At 44.3% G+C, this 26,327-nt stretch overlaps 3 protein-coding genes across 4 annotated transcripts; all 3 read left to right on the top strand.

Moving 5' to 3' along the window:
* Nucleotides 1-7,013: 7,013 nt before the first annotated feature.
* On the top strand, nt 7,014-7,301 carry LOC124673731. The gene has a single exon (XM_047209771.1). It carries the CDS (start codon nt 7,014-7,016, stop codon nt 7,299-7,301), a length of 288 nt encoding a protein of 95 aa, XP_047065727.1.
* A 4,259-nt stretch (nt 7,302-11,560) lies between these two features.
* Nucleotides 11,561-11,806, top strand: LOC124675310. Its single transcript, XM_047211373.1, has one exon. It carries the CDS (start codon nt 11,561-11,563, stop codon nt 11,804-11,806), a length of 246 nt encoding a protein of 81 aa, XP_047067329.1.
* Nucleotides 11,807-15,278: 3,472 nt separating this feature from the next.
* LOC124678228 (mediator of RNA polymerase II transcription subunit 15a-like) lies at nt 15,279-20,737 on the top strand. 2 transcript variants are annotated; one of them, XM_047214147.1, is made up of 11 exons: nt 15,279-15,358; nt 16,420-16,531; nt 16,791-17,454; nt 17,565-17,617; nt 17,896-17,973; nt 18,067-18,365; nt 18,739-19,201; nt 19,297-19,599; nt 19,731-19,922; nt 20,005-20,096; nt 20,185-20,737. In XM_047214147.1, the coding sequence occupies exons 1-11, from the start codon at nt 15,279-15,281 to the stop codon at nt 20,387-20,389; spliced, it is 2,541 nt and encodes an 846-aa protein (XP_047070103.1). In that variant the 3' UTR covers nt 20,390-20,737. The 2 variants fall into 2 exon arrangements, with proteins under 2 accessions (XP_047070103.1, XP_047070102.1); XM_047214146.1 differs by having other exon boundaries at nt 18,736-19,201.
* Nucleotides 20,738-26,327: the final 5,590 nt, after the last annotated feature.

Genomic DNA, 26,327 nt, shown 5'->3' with positions numbered 1-26,327 from the left:
TTGATTTAGCGGACACCTCGTCCAGAAGCTATTGAAGCTATAGCGGTGCTATAGCGGAAGCTAAACCATTTAGCGGTTTGCTCTATAAATGCAATATATGTCAGAGAAACAAAAAAAAATGCAGTACATATCATGGGAAATAATATTTTGCTTTGTCTTCATGATTATTGCATTGCTTATAATGTGCTACGGACCTAAGCTAGATATGCCAATTCTAAGCAGGACTCGGAGCATTAGACACGGCCAGTGTTGAAGTAGAGTGACTTCATGAACTCCTGATGAACTTACGTGTTGTTGACAAACCAATACCCTCTATCCTAATGAACTGCTATCATCAAGTTAAACAGTTATAAGGATAATATGAAGTCATCAAGACATGTGAAGAGGAGATTAGAATATATCAGAAAAATGAGAAACCCTGGAGTTATTGCGTTAGATTATATGCACACATCTATAAATTTGGCAGATCCCTTCAAGAAAGATCTATCACGAAATGTGATAGATAATGCATCGAATGAGATGGGTATGAGACCCACCATATAAGTTGTACAAAGTGGCAACCCATTCCATGTGATCGGAGATCGCGTGAACTAGAACTAGAAGACAAGTTGTTGATCAACTTGGAGGAAAGTATCCTTATTTTTTGAATGATAGCATATGCAATACTTTCCTAATGTGCATGGTAGGATGATTTTATCTTAATGTGTTTTAAGTGGCTTATTTAAGCACATATATTGTCCTTCATAACATCTGTTGAAGAACACATATAAGATTCTGAGTGTTAAACTAATTTGTAGTCTAGAAGTGTCGGTTGCTCTCTAATAAACTCATGAAAGTCTATGGACACATAAGATCCACCCATAGGGAAGCCAATATTATCCAAAGCTTTGTGTGAAGCTAGATTCGTAGAAAACTTGCATTTCAAGGCTAAGTCCATTTTTCAAGTAGCAATCTAGTTTAGGATAGAATTCTATGTAAAAGTTCAACTTGATAGTTTCACCAAAGGCAAACTTTGTGCGCCTCTGGGATCTGGCGGGAGATTGTTTGAAGTTCTACCTAATATAAGCCTAGCCCATTTGTTTAGTCAACAATCCCTGAAAACCCTAAAGGCCCAAATGGCCATCCATGCATGAAAAGTGGTGGGACAAAACATTAATCTCATCTTGCTAATTTAGAGAGAGTTGGACATCCTTATAAGGGAGCCGCTTCACTTGTGATATATTTACTACTCCCTCTGTTCCATTCTATAGTGCCTATAGTTTTTTGGCACGGAAATTAGCGTAAGAGTATTTTTTACACAAGACCCCCTAGCTGAACGATTTGAGATCAACGTAAAATTTGGGAAATCCATATCTTCCTAACTTACCATAACAAATCCCACAAATCTCTCTTGTTGATTCTTCATATATGTGCAGCCAAGTTCAATTAAGGAAAGTAAAACATTGCTGCCTAATTTTAAGAAATCGTTGGGCCATGCATTAGGAATCTCAATTAATTATTTTCAATTTTATAAGGATTTTTTCTCACGCATGTTGTGTGAGAGCTGAACGGGGGAGGGGTGATTGAAAAAAAGCCAAGCTACAACCTTATATTCTGAAACAAATACCAAAAATTTATAGGCACTGTATAAAGGAACGGAGGGAGTATTAATTAAATTATTAAATTGCTAAGCAACCGTTACTTCCTACGTCGCGATCGAAAAAAGAAACCATAGCGATCCGCGGGCGTCAGGTATATCGAAGCTAGGCAAGAAAAAAAAGGACGCACGGAAGCTAGGCAAGAAAATAAAAACTGTAACGATACTCGAGCGCCGGACGCACGCGGCTGCTGGGCCCATTCCAGCGGCCTACTTGTTCGCGGCTGCGGGCCAAGTCCCACTAGAATTCTAAGTTGGCCTGCTAATCGGTTGCCAACTTCATTAGTCCTGCGCGCAGGAATCTTTCCGATTGATCGTACCAAAAGAAACTGGAACAGTAGTACTTCAAACAGACTATAATATTTTTTGCATCCGAAAAAGAAAATATTTTTGTGTGAGAAAAAAGGGAAGGAGAAAAAGAGGAAAATCAGGAGAAAAAATGTCACACAATACCATGTCCTACATCACCAGCTGATGCACTTTTTAATATAGATTTATCTACACAAATTTTAATTGTAGATACATCTATTCGATCCGATCCATATAAATTATTTTTAATATATATTTATCTAGACACATTTTAATTATCGATACATCAATATTAGCGACAAATAATATAGTAATATTTTTGATTTATTTCACGTATACAAGGACTTGTCAATATTCATGTTCAATTATGACCGACGCACCAACCTCTTCATCGGAAAAAAACCTCGGGAAAATGAAGTCCGACGTAAGTAGCGAAGCGTCCCTATCGGTAATATTTTGGTGGTGCCTTTTGTCCGACAAGACACGTTTCTTTGCAAAGAATGGAATGCCCACATCAAGGTATTTTTTTTTTTGAGAATTCGGCAGGTGAGCTGCTCGATATATTAATAGAAGAAGATTTTGCTCAGTTAACCAGGGAAACCGGGTCCAAAAACCATACATAGTGGCCGAGTTTATTAGGGAAACCGGCCGGAAAAACCGCACAATAGTCGAGGCCTCATCGCCCACACGAAACCAGACCGCCGACGACCAAACACACACCACCAAACCCGGAGCCGCTGCTCCGACGTCCCCAACTCGGAAACGAGCCGCAGCGCAGCGCCGCACGGCATGGACGTCCTGTAGCCCAAGCTACCAAGGCGACCACCCGCAGACCACGAACGCCGCGCCAAAAGATCCGGGGCCGCCGCCCCGACTTGCCAGCCACACCGACCACCCCGTCGCGTAGGCCGGGCCGACGGGCTCGCTACCCACGTAGCACGAACACGCCACCCAAGCCTTGCTAGACGATGACCACACCCCATGGAGTCATCGTTGCAAGACCATCCGAGGCCGCCGCCTCGGCGCACATCAGCCGTCCGGGGCCGCTGCACCGGCATCCACCACCCTCGACGACAAGGCAACCTAGCGCAACTACCACACATCTAACACACCACGAGGAACACGGACTCCAAAAGCGGCGCCTTCAGGAAGGTAACGACACAGAGTGTTGCTGCCGCCCGCTCCAAGGAGCAAAGGTTTTCACCCGGAGAACGCAAGAACTCGCGACAGCAGGAGATCAAGCTCCCCGATGAAGCCCTCAACAGGGAACAACGGTACCCAAGGGCACCGCCAACATCGGCACCAATGGTGCGAGGCTTTCGCCTGGAGTGCCAACGCTGTCGTCAGGCCCAATAGGCCCTGGCGGAAGAAGGTGGCCCGCCGAGCAGGGTACCTTGTTGCCGTCCACCAAACAGAAAACGGAGCAGGGAGGCGCCCATCGGATCCCGTAGGGGCCCATCTGAGCCCGCAGGAGCCCGCCCAACAGAGCCCCCGCGCGCAAGCGCCGGCGGCGCACTTGGCAGTCGAGCAGCGCCATGCCAGGCGGAAAAACCGCGCCCACCCCAGCAGCAGGGGGCCGCGCCATGGTCGGACGACGAGCTGCAGAGCAGCGAAGGCCGAAGCCGACCAGCATCCCGCCGCCAGGGCCGCGCCACGGCCGGACGGGTGAGCTGCAGACCGGACGGCGAGCTGCAGAGAGCAGCGAAGGCCGGGTCCGGCCCGCAAGCCCGCCGCCAGGGCCGGCGCGCAGAAGCACCACGGCAAGGACGCACACAGGCGCGACGAGGGGGAGGCGCGGAAACAGCAACGAGCAGGCCAGCGGCGGGCCACACGCAGGAGCCCAGCGCGGGCGGCGGCGACCTCCGGGTCCGGCATGGACGCCTCCCTCCTAAGCAGCCATGCGGGGGCCCGAGAGGCATAGATCCTCGCCGCCCCCGTCCTTGGCGGCGCGCGGCTTCGCCGGCGGCGACCTCGGGAGGCGACGAGGAGGCGGGCTGGGGGCGGGGGAGGTGGCGGCGGGGATCTAGGGTTCGCTCATGCCCACATTAAGGTATTGGTACTACCAAGTTTGGGTACACTGATCACAGAGAAAAGGCAACCAATTACATAGAAGATAGAAATTAAGTAAAACGTGTGCTCATAGAGTTTGATGAAGCAATTTGATATGAACATGTTTTAAATTTAACAACAACAAAATGTAATTCTTATGTTAAATACATTAGCTTGAAAGCTTAGTCTTCACCACATTTTTCTCGGAACCCCTTAGAAATCAGTTAATTAGCCAGAAGTCCAAACTCTGTCCAGACTTGCACGCACGCGGTAAAATAGCTGCTCCCCAGCGGGATCCGCCGCCGGGCTACCCGCGCTGCGCCCAGAGACTAAGAGCATCTCCAACAGCCGCGCTAAATTTTGGCGCTGTAAAAGCACTTTGCAGCGCGCTCTATACGTGTTTGGCGCGCGAGGCCATATTCTCCTCCGGCAGAAGCTCTAAATTTTGGAGCTGTAAACTCGGGTAGTTGTTTCGCGCGAGATTTGTACAGCGCGCTCTATCCGGCGCCCTAAATATAGTGCACCAGATAGCGCTTTTACAGCGCGCTCTACTTTACAGCATCGGTTACAGCATCTGTTGGAGCAACAATTTTTGCCTCTCGCGCGCTAAATTAGACGCTTTTTGGGATACAGCGCTGGATACAGCGCCTGTTGGAGATGCTCTAAAGATCCGCCGCCTCTCGCGCACTGGAGCGGCGCCGCCGCTGGGCCACCTGCGCCGGCCGATCCGCCGCCTCTCTACCTCCTCTCCCGAAGGGCGAGCGCCGGGCGCGATCGTGCCAGGATGGACCGTGGCAGATGAAAGCTGGAGGGGCGCGCTCGTGTGGCCGGGATTTCCATGTCCCCTTGGCAGTTCACTTGTCGTGGCAGCCTATGCGCGAGGTATCGGCCGACGCGGCCATCACCGAGATGGGGATGCTGCTGGATGGGGTAGGTGCTGGGCTGCACCCGTCGATGTACAAGAAGAGGAGACAGAGGAGCTGGGTGGCAGAAGAAGAAAAGAACGCAGAGCAGCTACGCGGACTGGTACGGGTTGCAGCTCAAAATTCATACAGCAGTGAGCGTGCTACTACTGCAGTTTTCAAAGTAATTTCTGATGTATGCATCGATTTTTAGAAGAAAATGGTTCATGGAGAGGCGCAAGGATCTAAAAAAAATATCAGAGTTTTAGTGTAGCTCTAAAATTCATATTTCCAGACCTCCAAAAAATTAAATAAATTTTTTTGTACGTAGAGGATGCACATATGCATGTTCGTGCCAATTTTTATACCCAAATTCGAAAGTATGTAGTCTAATAAAAAATCTTAAGTTTCAGATTAGTAGTCTAAAGAAAACTCACCGGTCATGAAATTTTTGTAACTATGTAACTCACAAAAATTGGCTTTGGAGCATATCCCATCTATGTACTATGTAGTTTTTGCTAATTGTACAATTCACCTCTATGTGTGAGTTGGATTAAGAGAAATTATCATACAATATCTGCAATGCATATAACAGGTAATACTGAGAAACTATTAAATATGTATATATGAGAGAATACAAAAGTGGTGCATGTTGACGATCTCCTGAGAACTGGAAGATTTTATTTAGGGGAGAGAACTGGAAGATTTTGGAAGAAAAACCCTTTATATGTTAGCAAACCAATCGGCAGGGGCCATGCGCTACCTGTTGTGTGTGAGAGGAGCAACATGGGCCGGGTTGAGAGAAAGATATGGATATGGGCGACATGGTGAAATAGGAACATCAGAGGGGGAGAGAGAGGAGGGAAACAACCATCACAAATTCAGTGAACCATGAGAGATGCAAATCTAGAGAACTGATGCTATCTCTTGAGAAAAACAGAGAGATAGAGATATATTCTTGCTTGTTATTTGAACAAAGATAAGAGAGAGAGGAAGCCGCCACTTGTTTCAATGGATGCATCGAGGAGATAGTATTGATGCTTCTGGTCACGTATCTTGTTTGTTTCCCTCACCAATCTAGATGCATAACCGAAGGTAGTTTAGGTTGACTAAGACTTCACATAATCTTAGTCATCCGATGCTTAGCAAAACCGTTTCTCTTAAGATTATTACATGTAAATTTTAATATTCTAGAGCGTTACTTGTGCCATTACTTGTTTTAAATATTTCCTTTTTGTTAGATCAATGTTAAGATAGTGTATCCGTAGCAATGCACGGGCATTATGCTAGTGAGCATAAGAAGAGGACTCCTACATGCACGCTCCTCCTCGTTTGCCGCCCTCCTCACCACACCATGACACGCGCGCCGCAGTTTGCAGGAATGCTCGAGCCGAGACTTCTTCTCTTTCTATCACACATGAATGAAATTTGAACTATTGCAAGTTGAAACTATTTCAGTTTGTTTTATGTTCCTTCATTTTCTATCCTAATTCTCCTATGTGCTTACAAAAGAGACGTCACTCATCTCCAGATAGACACAATACATCTCCCCACACACTTCCTATGTGCCTACCACTCGTTCCAGAGCATTGCGTCGCCGCTCGAAACTTCTCTATCCCGCCTGCCGGCGTGCACCGCTGAACGGGACGTCGCCAACATCCGAAGAAACTAGCAGTCGTGGTGCTAGAGAGCTCCCTAAAAGCCGGCTCGAGATCCTTGGAAAAAAATGCCGGGATGCCCCAACACGGTTCATGAATCCGAAACTTAAAGCGATGCGTTCCGTACAGGTACAGTAAATGGATAGGTCATACCGTCATAGGCAGCACACTGCCTTCAGCACACAACAACTTGTGACACAACGTCGCCACCGCGAAAATCAAGCTGAGACGCCAAAGGCCGGCTCGATCCTGCACCCGGTTTCCGCCCACGAGTCCACAAACCATGCGCGCGGCCGTACGTACGAGGTAGCGACGGTTACCGAAACTGCTCCGGCCGGCCGGCGTTTCCTATAAATCCACCACGACGAACACCGGCATCTCGCAGCTTACCACGCACACACAAGACACAACACCAAACAAAATCGAAGCACTCGACCACAGTCACGAGACTATACAGTGATGGCGAGCGGCACCGGGAAGGCGATGGGGTCGCCGTGGGCGGCGGCGATGAGCATGGGCGCGGGCACCGTCGAGGCGCTCAAGGACCGGCACGCCGGGCTGTGCCGCTGGAGCCACGCGTTCCGGTCCGCCCAGCAGCGCGCCGGCACAACTGCGGCGGCCGGGAACAGCAAGAGCAAGGCGGTGCCCGCTGCCGGTGGTGCCGCGGCGAGGAGGAAGGCGAGGCAGGCGCAGGAGGAGGAGCTCCGCACTGTCATGTACCTCAGCAACTGGGGCCCAAACAACTAGCTGACGAAGACGAACCATTAGTTGCAATCTAGCTACGTAGTAGATCTTGTAAGATGGCTTGGATCGATGAACTCAGCATCGCGGCAAGAACCAGGAATTAGCTCTATGTTTACGCAGTTCAGTGATCGTGTTCCCACTCCACTCCCCAGTGCGTGAGCTTTCGGGTGGTTTCGGACACGGATTTTCTGGCGGAGCCGGTAACTACCGGTCAAGAATCAGCCGTTCCCTCGGGAGGTTGTGATTCGGAACGGGACCCGGGTATTCCTTTTTCTTCTTTGGTATATCTTGTTGCATATAGGATACAGATACATGATACGTATAAAATACATGACTGGCCCACCACTTCCGATAATATCAAGGCACAACCGCACAGCCACCTTGACTTTCTCTCTCAATCTGGGATTCTCGATCCAGTAAAAGCGGTGTGACGAGCGGCTGGTGGCCGGTGGCCGGAATGCTCCGGTCTGTGCGTGATACAGCGGTGGTACTGCAGCGACGACAAGCGAGTTGACGGCGGGAGTGCAGGCCTGCGGGCGGACGGCGGCAAGAGTGGGAGAAGGAGCTCCCGCGCCGGGCATCGGCCGCCGGGCGCATCAGGTTACGCGCATCGGCGGCGCCGTGCAAGAAGCTTTCTCTAGCGGCCGCGGCGGTGCATGTTCTAGGTTTGGGATTCATTTCTGGATTTGGGGATTTCTGTTTCGATCTGATGAGCTTATTAATCGGAAGAGTGATTTTGGTGGTGACTATTTTGGTTCGGTCCGAAGTTTAGTCTACTATCTCATATCAAATCTACTGCATCCAGTTTTGGTGGTGGTTAATCCATCTGGCAATACTTTTTCATTTGCTCTAACATTTCAATCAAATTTGATTCGTCTATTTTTTTTTGAAAATTTGTGAAACATTTGTGCTGCAATGAAAAGATTGTGTTGTGCGAACAATCTGTGGACAATCTTTTCTAAATAAAAAAAGGGATGCATTTCTAAAACATATTTGGAACATTAGCAATTTGGTGATGTAACTAATATGGATGGTAAAAAGAATCTCTCAAATATCAGTATTATATGATATATATAATTGGTTAATATAATAATGATATATGCAATAAAAAATGACTTCTGAAACATAATAGGATCTTATTTGGGTATATGTCACAAATTTCAGTGTAATATATGTCCTATCACTTTGATACAAAACTGTTTCTGCATCTAAACATAATTAGGTCATACTTGGTATGGCCCAAAAACATAAATATGAGACATTTGCTATATTTCATACATTGGAGTGACAAATTAGCTCACACATGCTTTTACTCGATTTAGCTCACAAATGCTTTATATGTTTTCCCAAATTTGAACTTAAACAAATTTGAAAAGAAATACATAATTTAAATATATGTGAATGCTACGGATAATTTCTATGAAAACTAGGAAACTTGCGTTAAGTTGCTGATATATTTCATTGCAATATTTGTGAACATATTTTCAGAAAGATGTACAAAATTCAGTAAATATATGTGACATGTGCCATACTTCTGTGACACCAAAATATTACTGAACACATACTCAAACCAAATATATTTGAAGACATTTATTAAAAATCTGAAACAAACTAAACCTATTTTTACAATAAAAATAACTGGAATATGTGTGAATAATATTTGTGTGAACAAAATAATATAACTGAAATATGTGTGAACAAAACGAACCGAAATTCTTCTATATATTTTTAAATGAATAATTAAAATCACGATTTCAAAATTGTAATGGGAATAACTATTGGTTGGGATAGATTTTACTAACAAATGAGATTGTGATATATGGACTTTATGATTTGTGAATATGTTGCTCATTTGATTTGAGTAGCTCACAAAAATTTTAAGAATTTTTTATTTTTGAAATGAACAGAAACTGTTTCGAAAATTAAAAGATATAACTGAAAAATGTTGAATCATATATAGAGCTTCCACAAAAGCTCCACGGTGGAGACCTGAACTCACTGTTTCACGAAACAATAATATAGCAGAGAGAGAAAGGTAAGCCATGGGTGAAGTTGAGTAGACACAACCACATGGGTGGGCTCCACGGTTTGCAGGGCTCCACGGTTTGCAGTTAATCAGGATACATAGTTTCTAGCAGAAATACTCTTGAGATACCTAAGGAGGTGGCACAAAGTGATTGGTGGAGGGGACACCGGTAGGAACCGGCTCCGTTAGATATGACTTTCCCCTTTCGGGTGACACACTTGACGACCTCAGTGTTCAATGAGCACAGCATCGGCAAGAGCAAATCGAAGCATACTCGAGCAGCTCGTAGCAGACCATACAGTCAATCGGATGGCGAGCGGCACCGGGAAGGCGATGGGGTCGTCGTGGACGTCCGCGATGAGGTCGTCGTGCACAGGCACCGTGGAGGCGCTCAAGGATCGGCACGCCGGGCTGTGCCTCTGGAGCCACGCGTTCCGGTCCGCCCAGCAGCGCGCCGGCACAACTGCGGCGGCCGGGAACAGCGAGAGCAAGGCGGTGCCCGCTGCCGGTGGTGCCGCGGCAAGGAGGATGGCGAGGCTGGAGCAGGAGGAGGAGCTCCGGACTGGCATGTACCTCAGCAACTGGGGAATGGCGCAAAGCACCGACGGTCCGACTGATACGCCGATGGCCAAAAGTCGGGGACGTCGGTGTATGGCCTGGCCAGGCCAGCCTGCCAAAAGATCCGTCGGTGTATCGACGCCCTCGGCGTCGGTAACGCTACGCTGACGGCTACCCTCGGCGCACTCCGGGCCGTCGGTTAGCCTGGACACGCGCCCCTCCAAAGCCAGGCCGTGACGGCATTAGAGCTAGGGTGAGGGCTGCCCTCGGCATAGCCTCCTCCTTTTTTTTCTTTTATCTACGCCGATGGCCACCCTCGATGTAGGCCTAAACTTTTTTAAGTTTCAACGAAATGGCAAAAAATGATAAAACAAATTCAGAAAATAAAATCGTTTGAGATTAGTGTATGTTACGCAACCTATTATTAGGGTAAATTAAAAAAATCGATTTTTTTGCAAAAAAGTTTATTTCTCGGTAAAATGACATTATCTGTTACATACGACGTCACAAAAAATGTATGGCCTATTAAAATGATGGTCTCAAAAAGTTACATCCCATTTCACCTAGAATTACTTGGTTGCTATTTTAAAATTCTAAAAATTTCAAATGGAAATATGAAAGCGGGAAGATTTTAGTTTTTGCCAGAAATTCATAATTTTAAATTTTTAAAATTAAAATTAATAATTGCATTCTGCATAAAGATTATTATTGCTTAACCACTGATATTTATTTAATAATTGTTTAAAATTCAAAATAATAAAGTGTTGTGTTATCCTGGTCTAAGGATAAACAAGATTGATATGGTAGTATTATCAATAATGTTTTGTTTCTTTCATCGAAACTCAATTGGAAGGAACGAAGAAGTTAAGCGTGCTAGGGCCTAGGGCTTGAAGATGGGTAACCAAATTGAGAAGTTTGATCATAAGTGTAATTTTACCTAAGATTAGATGTAGTTAGAGTTAAAATTATCAATGTAAGAGATGAATTTTGTTTGAAGTGTATTCTAGACGCCGGGGATGGCCGTCGAAGTATACGGGCTACGCTCAGAGCTGGGTCTACGCCGACGGACCATTGTAGCTACGTCGAGGGTTTCCGGTAGTCGGGGTCTTGCGTCATTCTGTAGTGGCACCTCCTAGAGATTTTGTAGCAATGGCCATTCAACTAATTAATCTAAAGCGGGATTTTTAACCCCTTGTCAGTTTTTTCGAAGACTAAGGTTCATGCATCTGAAACTTTACCGTACAGTACTAGTGCTACTGCTCACAGTCGAAGCGAGTGTGGATAGGTAGCACACTGACTTCACTACAGTGACAGCACACAACAACAACTTATGAGTGACACAAGCGGCACGTCGCATTCCCCAACCTCGGCCTCCGCGAACAACCTCCTGAGACGCCAAAAGCCGGCTCAATTCTGCACCCGGTTTCCGCCCACGAGTCTATAAACCATGCGCGCGCCCGCACCAGCGTACGTACGAAGCTCGCTAGCATTCCCTGCACCTCTCCATGTACGGTTACAGACCAGCTCCGGCCGGCCGGCCGGCGTTTCCTATAAAAGCACCACGACGATCGAACACTGGCATCTCGCAGCTTACCACTTCACAAACAAGCCACAGCATCGAACGAATCGAAGCATACTCGAGCAGCTAGCTCGTAGCAGACCATACAGTGTGAATCGGATGGCGAGCGGCACCGGGAAGGCGATGGGGTCGTCGTGGACGTCGGCGATGAGGTCGTCGTGCGCGGGCACCGTCGAGGCGCTCAAGGATCGGCACGCCGGGCTGTGCCGCTGGAGCCACGCGTTCCGGTCCGCCCAGCAGCTCGCCAGCACTACTGCGGCGACCGGGAACAGCAAGAGCAAGGCGGTGCCCGCTGCCGGTGGTGCTGCGGCGAGGAGGAAGGCGAGGCAGGAGCAGGAGGAGTAGCTCCGCACAGTCATGTACCTCAGCAACTGGGGTCCAAACAACTAGCTGATGAACCATTAGTTGCAATCTGCAGTAGCTAGTAGATCTTGTAAGATGGCTTGGATCGATGAACTCAGCATCGGCAAGAACCAGGAAGTAGCTCTGTGTTTACGCAATTCAGTGATCGTGTCCCCACAATACCCAGTGCGTGAGCTTTCCGGTGACACACTAGCACAACCCTTGACTGATAGTCTTTCATGCGCATACATTCCGGTGACACACTGGTACAACCCTTGACTGACAGTCTTTCATGAACGCAGACATTTGGAGATGATTCAGATTATCCTGATCACGATCCTTTAGTGTCTTGTGTTCTTGCGAACTCTTGTCCAACAGTCTTTCACGAACTGAATGTTATACTGTTTTGTGTTTTGGGCCGCTGAGACTAGCCCCAATAGGAATATCATAAGTAAATCATGCATGGTAAGTTGGCAAAAATCTGATGTGGCGCACAAATTAATGAGATGATAGATGAGAGTGGTATCATAATATGATACCGTATCATAGCACATAAAACTAGAAAACTTAATGGCAAATACATCATGTACCTAAATTTACATTGAGATTTTACAAAACATTAAATATGAAGATACTATGATACTATCTTATATATGATACTATGCATTATGAGGGTAGTATCATAAACTAGTATCATGTGCATGATACTAGTGTATGATACTTCACATTGTTACTAGTATGAGAAACAGGACGATGCTCAACTTTTGTTGTTGTTGTGATGTAAGCTATTAAGTACCTGCGCATCGGACGAGACATTTTTTTTACATGATCCTTTAAAAAAAATCAGTTTTAAACGTTTTAAATGCATTTTTAAATGTTATCCCTTCCGATCAATAAAAGTAACGGAATTTTAGTTCAAATTTAAGTGTTGGAGGGAGTAAAAATATTCCTACAAAAAAAAAATCACGAGTATATATAGATGTTCTATGTGCTCAAAAAATCGTTTCACATAAAAACCAACTTTTTTGTGTCATGTAAAAAGATAAAATTCGGTGCTAAAAAAGTTTTTCATGAGATATTTCTTTATCTTTTTTACACAGGACAGAAAAATATATGTTTTCAGCTAAACTTGACATGCACATATAAAACATCGATATGTATGTATGAGTTTTTTCTTTTATTATTTTTAGAATTTTAAAATGTTTTTCCGATTGCCGCGAGCATATGCACGCAAGATCAAAAGTGAATTTCCACGCACCTAAATTTGTTTCTATATGAAGTTTAAAAACTGGAATTTGAAGACTACTTCTTTTTTGACTGAAAATGCAGAGCGGAACTGCTATTCATTGATAATAGAGGAAAAGCAATTACAAGCTAAAGAAAGCATGTAAAAGTGAGAGCTAGCTAGGTGTGCAAGACTACAGCAAAAGGAAAGCTACTCTAAACAAGGGATACAAATTAATCAGGTTCCCGCGGTTTGTGAAGGGTTGGATCCAAGGCTCATTTTCTAGTGAAGGGTTGGATCCAAGGCTCATTTTCTATTGATGCTAGATTGATCTTGGTGAAGCACGTCCTTGCGGCCATGCCTATCTTCCAGATGCTTGCTATTGCTCCTCCGGTTTGGTTATCCAAGGCCATGGACAAGCTCTCCCGGGGTTTTTTCTGGGCAAAAGACGAGGTGGCTCCTGGTGGCGCCTAGTCAAGTGGCAAACCGTCTGCAGGCCGACGACATTTGGTGGCTTGGGCGTCCGCGATCTGCAGGCTACCAGCATCGCGCTGCGGACGCGCTGGTTATGGCAGACTTGGATGGCTCCGACCAAGCCGTGGCAAGGCCTCCCTCTACCCATTGACGACAAGGTGCGGTCACTCTTCGCAGCCTCTGTGTTTTTTCACCTAGGAGATGGCGAGCACCTCTCTTTCTGGTCGTTGGCTCGACGGCATGTGCATCAAGGAGATGGCCCCTAATCTGTTCAAGATGTGCACTCGTAAGAAACTGACCATCGCCCAAGCCATGCTTGATCAGCGCTGGACCAGACACTTGAAACGGGACCTGCCGCACCTGTTGGTGATTGAGATGGTTGCGGTCTGGGAGAAGCTGCAAGGTGTTGCCCTTCAGCCTGGAACGTCGGACTCTGTCTCCTGGTGTTGGACAGCAGATGACACATATTCGGCTGCTTCAGCTTATGCCGTGCAATTCATTGGTCCAACACAAACAAGCTACACATCTTGCATCTGGGCTAGCGACGCCCCCTTGCGCTGCCAGATCTTTGCGTGGCTGGCTGTTCAGGGACGGTGTCTCACAACCGACATGCTCGCAAAGAGGGGTTGGCCTCACAATGATGGATGCACCCTATGCACGGCGCCATATGAAACGGCGCAACATCTGCTCGGTGCTTGCCCGATGATGTTGCAAGTCTGGTGCATTATTCTGCCGATGGCTAATCTGCCCGCATGATTCCTTCCAAGCCAGGATCAATCGCTACTGGAATGGTTGTCAACCACGCGAGGCATGCTTCCCAAAATCAAGCACAAGGGCTGGAACTCCCTCACGCAGCTGGTCTGGTGGTCGTTGTGGAAGGAAAGAAACAAGCGCATTTTCCAGGCTCGAGCGGACACGATGCCAAATATCATCGCGATGATCCTGGGCGAAGCTGACCTCTGGCTGAGAGCAGGAAGACAAAGAGTGTTTGAAGACTACTGAGGATATATTTCAGGAAGAAATATTGAGTAGCTGGACTGTCTAAATGTTGTTATATAGTGGTCGTGATCTCTTATAAAGCGACATTCCTGATGCATGACATCATAGCAACATAAAAAAGAAGTACAAACTAGCTAAATGTGACGTGTTTTGCATGCCTATACTCGAAGTTATGTTTCTTGAACCGAAATCAGGGATGAATCCATGTGCATCTATAAACAACTTTACGCCACGATTGTGTAGTCTATGCCTAAAGTGTGTGTTTGTAATACTCCCTTCTTCTCATGAAACTTATCTAAGATTTATCTAAATGATACATTTAAATTTAGATAAATTTGCGTTTCAATTTTTTTTTAGATAAATCTCAGGTAATGAGGGAGTAGTAGTATTGATTCCATGGCATCGTGTTGATTTTGCAACTTGTGTGGGTTTCAGCTAGTACTAGTATTGCAATTATAGTTAAAATAAACCTGAAAAATCTCATAATAAAAAAATAAAAGAATAGAAAGAAAAAGGAGCGAGCCAAATGAAAAAAGCGCCGTTGCCGGGGATCGAACCAGGGTCACCCGCGTGACAGGCGGGAATACTTACCACTATACTACAACGACTTGGTTGATTTTAATTCGAGCCAAAACTTATTGTTCGCGATAATTGTTTCTCGCTCAACACGAACACTTTCTTAGCGATGAAGGTTCCACCTACAGCATACCGCTTCATTGCCGCGCGCTCCCCTTCCCTTCCTTCCCTCGCACGCCACCGCCGCGGCGAGGGATTACGATGGCGGCCGCCGGCGGAGGCAGACGCCGCCACTGGCTAGCGGACGATCCCGGCTTCCGCTCCGTCGTACTCCGGAAGCTGTAAGCGGCACCTACCACTCCTCCCTCCCCCTCCCATTGTCCTCGTACCGCGACGCGACCCCCCTCCGCAGTTCCGCTCGCGATCGATCGATCGATTGCCCCGTAGCTCGAATCTCTGCAGGATTTTATGTTTCCGTACGAACCGAGACTCTTCCCCACTGTTGGGTTGGGTCGAATGGAACTTAGCGGATTTGTTCAGGGCTTAGGGTTTCCGCTCGGCCGACGGGGGTTCAAGCTAGGCCTCTGGGGCTACTGGTTTTGATCCTCTATCTGTGTTGCCATTTCCTGGCCGTTCCTGCTTGCGATTCAACGCTGGAACGCAGCAGGCTGCATTTGTGTGCCCTTGCTTACTTCGATCGGCCATCAGTCCATGTCCCTACCTGCTTGCTACGTTTGTTTTGATTGGTCACCGCCACTGCATATCAATCGGGTCCGGTGATTGCTGAATTTTGTCAGCCAGTAGCTAAACGGGTTTGCAAGTAGTGTACTGGGGCTCAGCTTGGTTATTGTCTCTGCCCAGGATGCCGTTTCTTAATAGTTTGGTAAATTGGTTAGCCCTTGCTTAGTTCGATCCAACTAAGTTAATTGACCATCAGTCCATGTCCCTACCTGGTAGCTACGTTGGTTTTGATTGGTGACCGCCACTGAATATCAATCGGGTCCGGTGATTGCTGAATTTTTTCAGCCAGTAGCTAAACGGGTTTGCAAGTAGTGTGCTAGGGCTCAGCTTGGTTATTGTCTCGGGGCAGGATGTCATTTTTTTAATACTTCGGTAAATTGGTTTAGTTGGTTTGCCAGCCGTCTAGAAATGTTTGTTTTCGCTTAATTTGAAGATGCCTCTTAGCTATTGACACACCTTTTTACAGGCTACCTGGTGCCGTGATCACATTTCTAGTGTCTATTTTGTGTGCATCGTCATGAATGATTTCATTGGTTTTAATGGTTAATTTGATTCTGGGGGCTGCATCGCAAATACATAAGTTGAGCTCAGAGTGTTGTTATAATACAAGCTCCTGCGTTGATGTATGATCCTAACCCCATTTCTGTCTAATTTTATTCAGAACTACCAGATTGAACCCATATCTCGAGCCTAGGTATGCTCCTGATTCCCAAGAGGCCCAACGTTTTGTTTCCAAATTTGAGGAGGAAGCATTCAGTGGGGCCGACAGTAAGGTGTGTTTATCCAGTCTTGGTTCGTTGCACCATTTAATAAGCCTTTTTTTGTTATGTTTCAGATCAGGGGGAAAATCTAGCATTATTAGGTTATGCATACTACAATGATATCTTTCTGCTTGTTAATTGGTTAACTCGAGAAAGTAAACGTTAGGCACTTGCAGTTATGCATTACATTTTATTTTTTTTGACTTGGCTCACATTTGAGTATGGTTCGTTCTTGTCTCTCATGGTTTATTTTAATTTTGAACTTGTCCAGGAAGACTACATGAGAAATATATCAACCAAGTTGCTCTTATTTGAGAAAAGAAGAAGTGAACAGATGCAACGACGAAGGCAGTCACGTAGCCAATTGCAACAGACTAATGCACCTCAGGCTTTACAAGGAGGCAATTCTTCTGTAATGTCAGAGCCGGTGATGATGGCTTGTCCAAGGCCAACTTCTCAGCCTATGACACCTATAACTCCAGGGCTAGTGGAAAACCAGATGCAATTAGGAGCCAGTCAGTGTCAGAGCCAATACCCATCCAGGCAACTGCAGGCTACAAACTTTGTAGGTTGCAGCCCAACAAGTGTGTCAAAGCCAGCTATTCAACCAAATTCTCAGCAGAATCGCCTACTTGCCAAGAATGATAGTGCCATTGGTAGGCAGCAGCTGACAAGGATGAATCAGCAAACTTTGGGAGCCAACAAACAAGAGATGGACTTGCAAAGGTACCATATCCTTGGAGCACAACAGGCTGATGCCTCTAAGATGCAGGTCGGTCAGCTTGGAGGAAAGAATAATCAGCAGGATTCTAGGCTGACAGATCTACTACATTCACAGTTCAAGGCATCTGAACCTGAGCATATGGCTCGAACTCTACAACAGATTAGCGGTGCTCAACAGAGCACTTCTGTCTGTCAGAATTCTCAGATTCCAGGTATTGACTGCTGATTTATCCATAAAAAAATGGATAATGCAATATTAATTTATTCGATGTTTTCCTTTGCCTTGTTTATCTTTCACAAGTTACAGTTTTTGCTATTTCAGCTACCGTTGGAAGTGCTAGAGAATGTGACGTAATAGAGAAAATGTATTGCCAGGTGAGAATCCAATATTTTTATATGTGAATTAACTGTTCATATTTCTGTAGTTATTGTTATGTCCCTAGTATGCGTTAGTTATGCAAAATTTGCTGCATAAACCCAATTTAGTCCTTTAAGGCTCTAATACAATATAACAGGGCTGGTTTCATTGACCTTGTATTTCAACATACAAGCATTACTAGCGGAATGACAGAATCACATTATTGAGTTGTCGATGTTTTTTTTCTTAAATTTGAACCTCAGCCTAATCGTATTACTGCAATATTCCATTTCAGATCAAGTCTTGGAAGGATGCGTATTATTTACAGCTTGTTGAATTGGAGGAAAAGTTTCGTGTTCCAGTACTAACAGAGGTCATCTGTCCTTTTCCTAGAGATGAATCTTCATCCATTGATAATTTGCAGTGAATCTCTGTTACTTACACCTTTTGTTCCATCTCCATACAGGAACAATTGTTGTCACTACCTGGATCGAAAGCTAATTCATACAGAAAAAAAGTTGATCTCAAGAAGCAAATCAGAAAGATACTAAATTTTTTGCAGTTGAGGAAAAGTGATGTGCACGAGGGTTTAAGGTTGGAGTTCAGCAAGTACGAAAAATATATACATAATTTGGTGGATTTTATCAAGAAGACTAAAGCTCACGATGGAAAGATGAATATAGGATATCAGTTGCAGAATTGTGGTCAGCAGTCTGCAGCCATTAATCTTACTGAAAACGTATCCCTAATCGCTGGTGATAAAAGGTTGGTAAAAGCGATAGCTTGGACAAATCTGTAGATATTAAGATCAATTCTTTCGTTTGATGCAATTCTATGTATTTACTTCAAATACCAAAATAGAATGCGAAGAAATATTGGACAGCGTAGACTGTCACCCTAGCTTCGGAATCAACAGAACATGCCATCCTTAATAACATGAAGTAGTCGTAATGAGGTGTTGGATTTCTTCCTAAAGTATTTTTCATTTTTGTTTAACATTTTGTAGTAACCAACATCGGTAAGACGATAACAATTCTGTTCACTCTTAACCCCATTTTTCAGAAATTATCATGGCATATGTATGTAATCTGCAATGCTCTTTTTAATTAAAATGTTTAACCTTTTGCCATTGCAGTAGACAACAAAAGCAACCTGGAGATGCAAGCATTTTGCAGTCAAGGCAAACAACTACAGCTCGAACATCACCAGATCATCAACATAACAGTCACAGCCACTTGTTAGGAATAACAAGTCCTTCCTCGATCAGTTCACCAGGATCATTGCAATCTTGGTCTACCAGTATGCTTGAGTACTTGACCCCCTCACCAGTTGCCAAGCCAGGGGTAGCACCAGACTCACCCTGTGCTCCGGTGATGTCCAGATTCTCAAAGGACGTTGGCAGCATATCTGACTTTCTGTTGCATGATAATGCAGCACCACCACCACCAAAAACAAATAGTTCTAACCATGTCACTCCTACTAAACCAATGTCAGCTTCATCACTTCAGACAGAGATAGCAGCTGGTCAAGTAGAGGATCAGGTGCGATGTAGGGACAGAACATCGGTGACTATGAAGCCCATCGATCGTCTCATTGATGCGGTATGTCTACCAGATTTCTCAGCTCAGTCACAGTTCATGAATTGTTGCAATCCCTTATACTGACAGTTCCGTGCTTATTTTATATGTAACATCAGATGAGGTCTTCATCACCAGCAGCGCTACGCAGCTCAGCTAATTCAATCTGGTCTGTTCTTAGCATCGGTGACATTGTTCCACCTGGGAAAATTGGCACAATTTTGGATTGCAAATCCTCTCAACAACAGCAGTTTGGTGGATCTAATACTGTGAACAAAATGAAGCGTGTATTCAATAATACATCATCATGCTCTGGATCGCTACTAGCAGGAAGTTTTGATAACAGTTGCATGTCATTTGAGTGCGATGCCTCTGACTCTGGTTCGAGCAGCAAAAGAAGCATCAAGAGGCAGAAAACAAAGGTAACATGATTGATCATTAGGTTCTTAAGTTGGCAACCCAGTGCAATTTGTTCTCTTATCTATCGGAGCACAACTGATTTTCTGCTTGTCATCACTTAACAGCCTAACATACTTTGAATATTTCTTGGCAGAATGCTAATGATGCTCTCTTGGAAGAGATTAAATCTATTAACAGCACACTTATCGATACAGTGATCAGCATGTCTGGTGACTGTGAAACAGATGGGTTTGCCTCCTGCGGTGGCGGGACAACGTTGAAACTGTCTTACAACGCTGTGTCCGTTTCACGTGCCGTAATATCACTCTTTGCAACATCTGAAATGGTACTTTGGCTTTCACTTCCTGCACTTTACACCACATGCCGTGCACACCACAGTGTACTGACTGACTCTCTAACTGATGCAGTCGCTTGTCTGCCCCGCAAAGCTTTTTATCCCCCCAGATTATCCAAGTAGCTCTCCGGTACTTATTAATGACGGAGGAGATGAGGTGCTAAGGTCAGTGGCTGGTTTATGCTTGTTTACTAATTGATGAGCAGGATGTCCAAATCTGGCCCGGCTTCATAATAGCTTCGGCTACCTGCAGGAAGAATTCCAGTGCCATCTCGGTCTCACTGGACGTGGCGTTCCGGCATGTCCTCGCTGACCTCCCGGAACCCCGATCAATCAAGGAGATAGCCAGGGCGTGGGATGCTTGTGTGCGGAAGGCTGTAACGGAGTTTGCGCACCGGCAAGGCGGAGGGACGGTCAGCATGATGCTTGGCCGTTGGGATAGATGCGCTGCCGCATGAGAAATGGATCATATATAGGATGCCCTGTGTGTCTGGTTTGCTGTAGAACGGAACATAACTGATAGGAAGGTGAGTCCATACTCCTATCCCTAGACAGATGCATATGTAGAATCTTTGGTAATCGCACCGGAACTGTATAGACTTGGGTTTTCAACATATAGAGATTGACATACCATAGGATGATAGGAGTTGATGTTGACTCCAATAGATGTAATATGTTTGAAAGCAGTAGATGTAAAGTGCTGATCACCAATGGACGGCAGGAAAAAAATGCAGTTGTAAACTCTGAATGAGGAACAAGAAAGACGTATAGTTTTACTTGTGTCTGAATAATATTTCTATTCTAAATCTGAAGAGGTTTCATGCCTTCGAAAGTTGCTTTTTTTTTCAGTCTTATTCTGACTGGACAAGAAAGACAGACAATCCATGCATGATAACAAGAGTTGAATGGACAAGGATCACGAGAGCATCAGCTTTACTAGCACCTTGTTTTGTTGAGAATTTTCACATTCTGATAAGTTAGATCGTTCATACCTGTGTCTTTTATGTGTACATCTAATGTTTTTCTTCTTTGGAAAGTACTGCAAGATATAACCATCTGATGCAAACAACGCTAATGTCGGATCAGTAATCACCTTTGTTCGTGGATAATAGAAAAGAAACTGGCCTGATGTTGCCATGGGAACTCTCATTTCATAGTCCACAAAATTTTAGAGAAACCATAGTTATGTGCCTATGTATCATGTCCAAGTCACATGTCATTATTGTTTGAGTATAACAACCTTCGTACAATGTACATCGAAACAAAATTGATTGTACTTTATGCTTCACATGTGGAACACGATGAGGAGGTATACCCATCGTCGCCATCGATGTAATGGAAGCTTCATTGGAATAGATTCCAAACAAAATGATGTTGTTTTTTGTCAAGCTTCATGGACTCGACGCATCCAAAATTCTGAACTGATAGAAAAGGATGGGCAATCCATATATATAGTTTTGAATATGATATTTGACGAAGCTTGTATTCAAGACACGTTTCGCTGAATCTATGAATGTTTTGCATTTTATACGATGATATATTTTCAAATGTTAAGGGCGTGAAAAATAACCTTTTTGGTCGCTGCAGTATTGTTTGCTGGTGGTAAGGTCTTGATGGGGTAACAGCCTTTAGCATTCATCAACACAAACAAGATTGGTGATAAATAAGTATTTTACCAATTATGGTTCACAAAAAGATTGTTGGTAAATAATAAATTTACAGCGCATAACCTGATACTACCACCAGTAAACAATAGTCCAGAAACCCAGCGAGGTGCTCGTCGTCTGCGATCCCTCAACGCCGCGTACATGAGCGCCATGGAGCTCGTCAAACAGGATATTTCAGTCTCCATGTGGAGGCTCAAACCGCTCAACCCCGTGTTGGACGGTTGGACGCTGTGCAAGCCTGCAAGGTTGGAGGCAGACCAAGCTGTTCCTGCCGCTCATCAATGCGCGGAGGCAGCCCAAATCTCGAGTCTGCAGCGCCGGCGGCATCCTCGATTCGTACATCGACTCGCTCCTTGATGTCTTGATCTACGCGGTGATAAGCACGGCGACGTCGACCGTCTGGCTCTCTGAGACGACGAGCTGGTGAGCCTCGTCTCGGAGTTACTCGGCGCAGGTCGTGGGCTGCTTGGAGTGGACGCTCGCCTACCTGGTGGTCGTGGACGTCCAGGACAAGCTGCGATGGTGACTGGTGAGACGGAGACCAACGGCGGCATGCCGTACCTGAACGCAGTGGTGCTCGAGTCGAGAGCCGCCGCATGCACCCATCGGTGCCGTTCATCTTACGCGGCGTCCATGGCCAGGGAGCCGCCACAGTTGGCGCGACCCTGCCGTCCGACGGTTTGACGGTGCAGTTCGTTGCATGGCGTCTCTAGAAATTTAGGATCCCCATGCCAGATGCAAAATGAGGTCCAAGTTTTTTTAAAAAAAATCACATAACTATTTTTCTTGAATAGGGAAGGGGCATCGAAGGATCCCGAACATTACTGCATTAATTCTGAATGGTCACATAAGCTTTTATACAGGACCCTAAGAAATAAAAAATTACAACATTGCCATGATCTTTTGCGCAAAGAATTCAAAACATCACGTTGGAAAAGCAACCTGGTCCTTGTAGTCCGCCACCACAACTGGAGCTCCACCGCCGGCCACTCTTGCTACCACCGGGGACAAATCCACTTGGGGCAGTAAAAGCGATGAACGTCGTCGATGCTCCATGGCTCCATGGAAAGGCTTCCACAAAAGAGGTTGCATTGATGCCAACAAAGGAATCCGGAGAGGCCATCTGCATGACCACAGATCATGGCGGCAACGAGCCACCATGTGTTCTTCTCCAACTTCCAGCATCGATATTCCCCAACCTCCTCCAAAACCGCAGGCCACCACTCTCTCCAACACCTTCTCGCCGCCACGGCCGGCCAGAAGGAGTAGGAACGCAACAAAACTGCAGCAGAAGAGGAAGTCCAAACCGAGTTTAATTATTTTGGGCGCTATCGCCAGATCCCGACCCAATAGCAGCCAACCACCAACGATGACTGTCAGGGGAAGAAGAAGATGAGCTCCTAGACGCCGCTCGCAGACGCCCAGATGCATCACCGTGGCATTGCGCCATATGCCATGAAGGCAACACCTAAACCTGCAACTACGGGTGGCATATAGAGGGGGAGAGAGAAGCTATACCTCTCTGCCCCTCCACTCAAGCGACAACGGGCGGGGCTAAGGAGAGCAGGAGATGAGAGATAGGGAAGGAGAGAGAAAAGAAAGAAAGGACATCTCTCTATAGGATCTGCAACTCAACTTCACTCGTAATTATTTCAAGGAGCTATATTTTTGCACCCTGCAGGGCAGCCCGTGTTGCACTGGGCTTAGGCCCAAACCTGCATTTAATCTCCTTTATTATTTTTTTGGTAAACTCGTGTAAATAGTAGTTCAATCAATGTCTACACACGGGCTAACTCGGTGCGTGGCCCATTTCTAGATCTGCCCCGTGTTAAACTGTCAATTTATATAATCTTAAAAAATGTATCCAATACAAATGCTAAAGACTAAATGTAGAAACAAATTATAAACTAACCTCATGTTCTACCGTAAGGCATCAGTGCATCACCCCTCTCGTATTTCTTGAATAAAATCTTTTGTCATAGTCCCCTAAAAAAAATCTTCTGTCATAGGCTCATAATTGATCTTCTCTATCACCAGGTTATCACCAATATTAGCTTCGGAAGAATTTCTTTTAAGGACTAACTTAAGTTTCCCTTCACAACGGATCTACTGTCAACACAGGAATGATACTCGTGTTTCCAGAAGAAATGATTTGTCCTGTTCCCTAAACCAGAAAAGAATAATATAAATGAATTTAAAACACTTCATGAATGAAATTGTAGAAATGTCAATATTATAACTTATTGGAACCGCCAATGTGAGACCTCTTTTTACCAACGGCCAAGGCTACAGCGCTGATTTTAGAGCATGTAAACGGAAAAAAGAGGAATGGGTATGAGGCAGCAAGGAAAACAAACACTTGTAGCTAAGCCTAACGTGAAAACAGTCAAAGTCACGGATCAGGATAGGACCAGGACACATATAGTACCAGTATAGTCGTTATCAGAGAGATCAAACCATGATCAGACTTCAAGGCTGGATTGCTAGTTTGAATCGTTGATTGCGGAAAACCTCGTTTGAATTGATCAAAACTAGACATGCCGCAGTTAGGACGGCACTTGACGGACATGCGCTGGCGGCTGGCAGTGGGTGCCATCCAGACTCTAGTGTCCGAGGCGACGCGGGCAGGCCGGCAGGCTCTACACATGCAAGAGTAATCAGATTTGATCACCACAAGTATCTTGCGAAGCATGATAAATATGTACATACACTTACCCTTATGGATAAATGCACATCATATCTCTATGAACATCTTCAAGAAGTAAAAGAGACTGACATGGTGAATTTTAATATTGACGAGATCACCACAGACGCCTCGCTATTAACGGAAACATCGAGTTTTATTCCGACCATATGAACAGGTAATCAGGATCTAAGTCATGCTAGTCGTTCGGTTTGATACGCCACCATGGATCGGGAACCATTTTTAATAACTTCCTCGAATCAAGAACTGATGTGTGCGTGGCTATTAAGAACCAGACCAAATCATATATACAGTGAAAAAAGAACTGAACCAAAACAAGCCCGCATACCCCAGGTGGTGTGTTTTGGGCCGGCCCATGGGTCGTTCTCACTTTTCTTTATTTTTATTTTATCAAAAGATGAATATTTCTAAATCTGTTTTTTTAAATCTGGATGGTTTTCAAATTATGATTTTTAAAAATTTATTTTAAAAAAATTGAATACTTTAATTTAAATATTTCTAAAATTTAAACATTTTTTGAGATTGAACACTTTTTTGGACTGAATATTTTTTCGAAAAATACTTTTTTAATTTTTTGAACATTTTACGAATATGAATATTTTATAAATTCAATTATTTTAAATCTAAAAATTCATAATTTTGAACATTTTTTGGGATTGCCCATGTTTAAGAGCATGCAAAGTGTTGTGCCAAAGATAAGAGTCAGGGCCATCTAGTTGGCAGCCGACTAGTAGAAGTATATTATTCATATTTAAGAGCATGCAAACATTAATGGTAGGATTTAATAGAATAAGATCAGATTTTGTTGTTACCATATCCTATACGATATATTTTTAAACTGATTTTGAGTAGGTCGAATAATGGCCGGTCCCGAATTCAAATATAGATATATGTGTGTAAGCGGATAGGATCATTTTTGCATCATTAATTTAGAGATAAAACTAAAAGATAAGGTATTGTGTCACATGTTTTATCATCTTCTCTAAACCATACACGATAAGACTGCTATCTTTGTAAACACTAGTAATGTGGATTTCCACTTTTATTTACAAAAATGTGAAATGCAATGTGTGGGGCAAGCATGCCAGCCTCACGTGAAAATAATTACACTGTGCGATTTTATATATTATTTGAGGGGAACAAATTAATTGTGCAAAATTATCCTATCTGCACCATTAATTTAAAAATAACACTAAAAGAAATATATTGTACCACATATTTTATTGTCTTCTCTAAATGATACAAAAATATCTACTTAAAGTATAAGACTGCTATCTTTGTAAATACTGATGATCTGGATTTCCACTTTTATGAACAAAAGATGAAATACATTGTGCGGCAAGCATACTAGACTCACATGGAAATTCTTATCCTCCATGCTTTCATATATTATTTGACGGGAATAAATTACTGATGCGGAAATTATCATATCCACACCATTAATTTAGAGATAACACTAGAAGATAGTGTGTTTTATTGCATTATATGTTTTATTGTCTTCTTTAAACGATACACAATATTTAAAAGATAAGATAAGGCCACCATCTTAGTAAATACCGGTGACATGATTTCCACTTTTATTAACAAAAAGCTAAACTTCATTGTGGGCCAAGCATGCTATCTTCACATGAGAATGCACACGCTCTGTGCTTTTATACTTCCTCCATACCGGTTTAGAGGACAATTACGAATTTTGAGAAAAAAATTTGACTACAAATTTGATTAACAAAATATAAGATACATGTCACATATATATTTAATATTTTGTTGACCAAATTAGTAGTTATTTTTTTCGAAATATGTAATTGCCATGTAAACCGGTATGGATGGAGTATATTACTTAGGAAAATAAATTAATGGTGCGAAAATTATCCTATCCGCACCATTAGTTTACAGATAATACTAGAAGATAATGTATTTTATCCCATGTTTTATTGTCTTCACTAAATGATACACAACATCTAAAAGATAAGAATGCTATCTTTGTAAATACTGATGACGTGGATTGTGGATTTCCACTTTTAT

This window comes from Lolium rigidum, chromosome 7 (genome assembly GCF_022539505.1).
Source record: "Lolium rigidum isolate FL_2022 chromosome 7, APGP_CSIRO_Lrig_0.1, whole genome shotgun sequence".
Lineage (NCBI taxonomy): Eukaryota > Viridiplantae > Streptophyta > Magnoliopsida > Poales > Poaceae > Lolium > Lolium rigidum.
This window is presented reverse-complemented; position numbering and strand designations above follow the sequence as displayed.

Coding starts and splice junctions, on each gene's coding strand:
- LOC124675310 (XM_047211373.1), top strand. CDS start 11,561: ATGGCGAGCGGCACCGGGAAGGCGATGGGGTCGTCGTGGACGTCGGCG.
- LOC124673731 (XM_047209771.1), top strand. CDS start 7,014: ATGGCGAGCGGCACCGGGAAGGCGATGGGGTCGCCGTGGGCGGCGGCG.
- LOC124678228 (XM_047214146.1), top strand. CDS start 15,279: ATGGCGGCCGCCGGCGGAGGCAGACGCCGCCACTGGCTAGCGGACGAT. Junction 15,359..16,419: donor TCCGTCGTACTCCGGAAGCT/GTAAGCGGCACC, acceptor AATTTTATTCAG/AACTACCAGATTGAACCCAT. Junction 17,455..17,564: donor TCAGAATTCTCAGATTCCAG/GTATTGACTGCT, acceptor TTGCTATTTCAG/CTACCGTTGGAAGTGCTAGA.